The 6,322-nt window shown below is 42.8% G+C and overlaps 1 protein-coding gene across 1 annotated transcript; it reads left to right on the top strand.

Moving 5' to 3' along the window:
- Positions 1–239: 239 nt before the first annotated feature.
- On the top strand, positions 240–2,214 carry LOC129728579 (uncharacterized). The gene is made up of 7 exons (XM_055687026.1): positions 240–309; positions 363–493; positions 565–776; positions 934–1,011; positions 1,073–1,412; positions 1,514–1,673; positions 1,739–2,214. Exons 1-7 carry the CDS (start codon positions 240–242, stop codon positions 2,212–2,214), a joined length of 1,467 nt encoding a protein of 488 aa, XP_055543001.1.
- The last annotated feature ends 4,108 nt before the right edge of the window (positions 2,215–6,322 follow it).

Here is a 6,322-nt window from a genome sequence, read left to right as displayed (position 1 = left end):
TAAATGCACAATATTTATTATTGGAAACGTCACATAACTTTACTTAATTCATAATATAATTCATGTTATGTGTACACGATAAACTTCATGTGAAAACTAGATGAAATTTATTAGAATGCAGGGACACTTTTTATTTGTCAAACTGATAGCTTTTATGTGAATACGCTCCATGTGCGTAGGTAGATAAGTTATGAGATTTTCAGATGTAAAAAAAAAGGTTTTTCGTCAGTGTATTCAAGATGGCGAATGTTGCCGATAGTTTGTTGGAAGATTTGGCGTTTTCCACGGATTCTTTGGAAGTGTTACAACGTAAGTTTATTAAAATTATGTAAATTAAAAACTAATTTAAATCTATTTTTTAGAGTGTGGAATTCAGCTGTATGAGCTGCTTACGTATTCGTTGGAAGATTTCAAGAACAGCTTACAGCAAAGCTCCGTTGAATGGAATTACGGAAAGATTTTCGGACACATCGATGACTGGAGAAAGCGCAATGTAAGTTTTATTTCTTTATCGCAGAGGGCAGTATTAATGCTCAAGCTGTATTTTTTTAACAATTTCTACAGAAATCTCAAATTCTACAAGCTCTAAGTGCAGGAAAGGAAACTGACTCAACAGCTAACAATAATCGCAATTGCGAGGAAGTGTCACAGGGAAGCGAGTACCTGAGTGAAGAACGGCTATTATCAATAACGGATGGTGAGATTATTCCGAAAAATCACGCTTGTGATAGTGGAGACTTTTTGAGCAACACGGAAGTAGCGACCGCCGAATTTACGTACAACTGCGTTCAAACACTTACACCAAACATCCTTCTGTCTCTGTTGGAAGCTACTGAAGAAGGTAAGGTCATAGTTGAGAAAGCCAAAATTGGTGAATTATGCGAACAAAAGCAGCTCCAACTTGCCGGAACCGTCGCCCGTTTTCATTTGAAGAACAAAGAAAAACTACGCACATCAGATCTTGAGAGCTATTCCTTGTCTGTTACCAGCTTGTTCAAGTTTGAACGGAAGGTAAACATAACATATTCGAATATTGTGTTATCTTACATTCTTGTGTTTTCTTTTGCTACAGGAAAATTATTTCGGCTGTAGAGGAGGTCACACGTAACCACGGTGGAAAAGTCGCCAATAAGATTGGTAACCTCAAACAGAAGAAACGTAAGAGTGAAGTTCAAGAGAGGGAACACTTAAAACTGTCCGGAGTAGTTCCTACTATTGATAATTCACCCCTTGATCCGGAAACCACCGAAGCGGTTAACTGGTTGGCTCTGAACCAAGAACCGTGGTCCATTGTACTCGACAAGTGGACGTTAAGTTTCCTTGGGAGACTACCGTTGCTTAAAAGTGAAAAGTTGCTTTTCAAATTGTTCTCTATTTGGCCACACTATAAAAGCAGTCATGGTTATCAGCTAGTAAGTAAAAATTCATAATACGTTTCTAATCAATTATTCCAGTTGTTTGGGCTTCCACAACATTTTTGTCATAATCAAATCGTTTCTTTTATATCCGATAGGTGGATATCGATTACAAGCTACTTAATGTTAGATCCTTGAATGAGATACAAAAATTGAATTCAATAACGGCCGCTATAACTACTTTTATAGCCAAAAAAGCGATTGATCCTTCAGCTGTAAAATTGTTAAAGTATTTAACTGATTGTAGCGTAAACCAAGGTAGTAAATTAGTCAGAAATTTTCAATCAACTTCCTTATTTGTATTTTTGTTTTATTTTTTACAGATACCAGGCTCTGTGCACTTCTGCTTGCATTAAACACAGTTCTTCCACCAATCATTGTTAGCTCCAAGTTTAAGCCAAAGATTTGTACAGCTCAAGAAGATACGATCATATTTGTGAGTTCACATGAGCAGCTCATCCCACAACTACAATCCGTGTACGCGTCTTATGTGAACAGGAAACTGCCAATTTCCCCAAAGTTTGTTGCTGTGGGAGTGGATTTGGAAACTTTGACGGGGCGATTCTTCGTATATCATCCAGGTTTTTGTTTCGAGCTATCATCCGCTGCAAGAGCAATCGACGTATTGATTAAAACGACCCACTTGTTTGGCTTATCGTACCCAAAGCTGTCTAAGCTGGTTTGGCAGTTCATAGGTTGCTTCGTCTACGGAATTGACCATCAAGAATCATATGCCAGTGTGAATCGACTATCAACATTTTTGAAGCAAATCGAAAACACCTCGGTGAACCATGTTTAGGTGTATGTTCGAGCACCGTATTACCTCCTTTGTAACAGCTGCGTTATACATCACCCATTTGAAAGATGATCATAGAGTTCCTGTTATTTATCCGTATAGATGCACTGTGCCATTATGCGGCCAATTATTTTCTAAACTATATCCGTTTAAAAAGCACATTTTCGGTCACGCAGATTTAGAAAAAGCTAGTCTAAATAAAAAGCATACCCTTTCAAATATCGAACATCAAACGATACCAGAACCAGTTGTAGAAGAGAACCAGCCAATCAAACGGCAAAAGATAAATGGTAATTCAAACGAAGATACTTCTGACAAATTGAATTGAGATTGAGATAAGTCTGTTACTACCTTTATTTTAGGTTTGCACGTAAAATCGAATGTTACGCGAAAAGATTTTTTTTTATTTCTCTTTCTTAAGGAGATTTTTGCAGCCTTCGGCTAGTTCATCTCCGGAAGCCCCGGAAGGGAGTTTCCCTGATTGTTATACATAATTGTTACAAATGATACATTCGAAAAGAAAGAGAGGTTTTTCGTGTTCACTGTCGGAGTTTGTTCTTGTCGGTGTTATTTCGTTTTCGGTTGCCTGTCTAGGTACTGTCGATGAAATGCTTGACGTCTTGTTTATCATCATGTCAGATTTGATAATATATACCGGTATCCTTCATGAAATTTAATAGTGTAGCTTCCGTTGATGGATCGTTCGCCAGGGCATCTTTAATACTGTCCAGGATTCCATGGAAAACCCGGATGCTTTGAAAACAGGGACATTTTATAACCATGTGTTCCACCGTCATTGTAGTATTACAAGTGTCGCATCTTTTTTTAAAGGTTGTTGCTCCACCCATATTATGGGTAAAACGTGTATGTCCTGATCGTAGGCGGGATAAAACGCTTTGGTCGCGCCAGTTCGAAACATCCACCCATTTGGTGGTTTCGCCTTTTACCTTACGGGTGAAAAGTGTCGTGTTACTTGACCATTCTGCAGACCAGGAAGAACGAAGAGCACATTTCACAAATTTTTTAGCGTCGTGTCCTGGGACATATTTGGTTGCCAGCGTGCCGGAACGGCCAATAGCCGCAAGATGGTCGACCTCAATGTTGCCTTGGATTCCGCAGTGGCCCGGGATCCAAACAAAAACTGTATTCTGGGGGGCCCACTTTTGTACTGCTTGTATCCATGGGTGTTTTGATGTCGGTGATTCCAATGCAGCGAGGGCACTAGCGGAGTCGGACAGAATACATAAAGGTTTGTTAGCTGGTGTGGTGGCCGCGTAAAATATTGCTGCTGTTTCGGCCGAGAAGATCGAACATTGATCTGGTAGACGAGAAAAAACGCTGCAAGTCTGATCGGCAATTCCGAAACCTACCCTGTTTGCAGTCTTAGAGCCGTCAGTGAACCGATGGTGAAAATCTTGATATTGCTTACCCAGCAATTCCGCAACGTGTGCGTGCATGGCACGAAAATTATCTCCTGCTCGAAATTTGTTACTAATGGAACGATCGATTTTCAGAGTTGGCGCATTCCGGATGCCGAGTTCAACGCAGGCGAATTCGGCTGGGGTAGACGGGAGAAGTCCTGCGATGATTCGTGTTGCATGATTGTATATGGGAGTAAGTTTTGTGTTAAACGAGTCGCCGGTCATGCAATATAACTCGATACCGTAAAATAATTTACTGTTTACTGTGGCTTTGGAGACTCGGAGAAGAATGTCTCTGTTGCTGCTCTTGTGTGGTTTAGAGAGCGTTTTGAGTATGTTCAAACGAGTCCTACATTTTTCTCTAGTATCGTTGAAATGATCTACAAATTTAAGGCAACGGTCCAGTCGTACACCGAGGATTTGTATAGTCTTTTTAAAAGGGATTGGGGTTCCGTTCGAAGTAACGGCCTTTGGTAGTGGGCGATGGCGAGATCTGCATATGTGGGACCTCACACTCTTTTCCGCTGATAGAACGAAGCCGGCCTTGGATGCCCATTTAGTAGCAGCTGATACGTCGGCTTGAATTTTCGTGTGTAGTCTTTTCAGAGTGCGACCCACTGCTAGCAGGACAATATCGTCTGCATATACAAAGATGTACACATCCTTCACGAGGGATTTGAAAATACCGTTCATGGCGATTAAAAAGATGGTGACTGCAAGGACGGACCCTTGCGGAACACCAGTTTCCTCCGTTCGGGTTGAAGAGAGATGATTGCCGATGGCTACTTGAAAAGTTCGACCACGCAGGAAATTCTTTATGAAGTGCAATAGATGTCCGCCTAGTCCCCATTCGATAAGCTGTTGAATAACGCGTGGGGTCCACGCGCGGTTGTATGCTTTTGCCAAATCCAGAGATACGATGTCCACGTGCATATCTTCTTCCATTGCGTCTTGTAATACGTCTGCGAGCCCTGCGAAGTACGTACTCGTCCCGTGACCGGGGCGGAAAGCGTGTTGGCGGTGGTCTAGGAGAGCGTTGTCCTCGAGGTGTTTAATCAGGCGACGGTTGACCATCCTTTCTAATATTTTGCTGGCACAGCACGTCAACGAGATAGGACGATAGTGGCTTGGAGTAGAAGCTGCTTGACCTTGTTTAGGGATAGGGACTACTAGGCTGTGGTTCCAGGCTGCAGGTAGGGTGTTGTTTGTCCAATGACTGTTTAGAAGGTTCAGGAACACTAGTTTAGTTTCGACTGGGAGGTATTTAAACATAGGGTAACCAATATCGTCAGGGCCGGCGGAGTTTCCTTTACAGCGACTCAGGGCGAGGTCCAGTTCCTCCACACGGAAAGGAGCGTTGATAGCTAGGGGAGGGTTGTCTTCCGGGATGACCATGTCATTCAACGATAGTGTGGTTACGTTGTTTCGCCGTATAAAATCATTGTCGTATCTGTCAATGGCAGATAAGGAGGCGAAATAATCGGCAAGAGTGTCAGCGACAATTATGGGATCACGTGTGATACCATCTGGCGAACGGATAGCTATCCCTTTCGCTTTTTTTCGCGTTAATACTTTCTAAGAACTCGTTCCAACTGTTTGTTTTCGCTGATCTCATGATCTGGCGGCATTCGTTCCGCCTCATTCGATATAGCTCGATAGCCTTATCTTTATCTGGGTGGCCGACAGGGAGTCGTTTAGCGGCTCGAAGTGCCTTCCTTCTGGCTTCAACTGCAACTTTAGTTTCGGGAGACCACCAATGAAGCGATTTCCGACCGGGGTTTGAACATGACTTAGGGATAGCCGCGTTGGCCGCTATGAGAATGCACTTCTCCAATTCCTCCATGTTTACCAATGGACTTTCCTTTGTTAGCTGAACCATAGTTTGTGTGTACATCTCCCAATTGGCCTGGCCGTATAACCATCTAGAACGACGGGATGTTTCTGGAGTAATGTTTCCCATAGAGACGATGGTTGGGACATGATCGCTGCCTGCCGGGTCTTCCAAAGTTTTCCACATGAACCTGTTAACAATGGAGGAGCTGACGGCGGATACGTCGATCGCTGTTTCGGTTTGTCCACGGATAAATGTCATGGAACCGTCGTTAAGAATAACGAGGTCCAAATTTTCCAATACTTTGGCGAAAGTAGAGCCGCGGTGGTTGGCTTTTAGACTTCCCCGCGAAGGATGGTGTCCGTTAGAGTCACTTAGAACTAAAAGTGGTCCTGAAATATTCTCTAGTGTATGCTGAAGTTTGGGGTGAAGGTCGGCAAGTTTACCATTGGGCAAGTAAATGCTTACAACCGTTATCGGAAAAGGGTAATCTAACTTTATACCGACGATTGGGAGATTAATGTCGAATTGCATCGGGGAGAACTGTATGTCTTCTGATATGCCAATCACTACGGAATGGTAGATGTTAGATTGGCTGCAATTATAGATCCAGCGATACTTTCCGCCGAGTGTACGATTCATATGTGATGGATCGGCTCTATGTACCTCCTGTAAGCAATTATACCGAGGGAGTAGTTTCTCACCAAGAGTTCTAAGTCGCCAAGGTTTTTGTAGTAGCCATTGATATTCCACTGTATGGAAAAAGTTGGTTGCTGCGATTTTCCCGGTTCAAACGATCGGGTGGTTAGATTGGCCGATGCGGGGGTAGTGGAGGGTCCCGAGGCCCTATTGGGTTGAA

The sequence above is a fragment of the Wyeomyia smithii genome, chromosome 3 (assembly GCF_029784165.1).
Source record: "Wyeomyia smithii strain HCP4-BCI-WySm-NY-G18 chromosome 3, ASM2978416v1, whole genome shotgun sequence".
Taxonomy (NCBI): domain Eukaryota; kingdom Metazoa; phylum Arthropoda; class Insecta; order Diptera; family Culicidae; genus Wyeomyia; species Wyeomyia smithii.
The sequence above is the reverse complement of the archived record's forward strand: the minus strand, read 5'-3'. Positions and strand labels throughout refer to the sequence as shown.

What these genes read in the sequence shown, in the direction of transcription:
- LOC129728579 (XM_055687026.1), top strand. Translation starts at nt 240, where the DNA reads ATGGCGAATGTTGCCGATAGTTTGTTGGAAGATTTGGCGTTTTCCACG. An exon ending in ATGACTGGAGAAAGCGCAAT is followed by an intron (nt 494 to 564) that starts GTAAGTTTTATT and finishes CAATTTCTACAG; the next exon opens with AAATCTCAAATTCTACAAGC. An exon ending in TGTTCAAGTTTGAACGGAAG is followed by an intron (nt 1,012 to 1,072) that starts GTAAACATAACA and finishes CTTTTGCTACAG; the next exon opens with GAAAATTATTTCGGCTGTAG.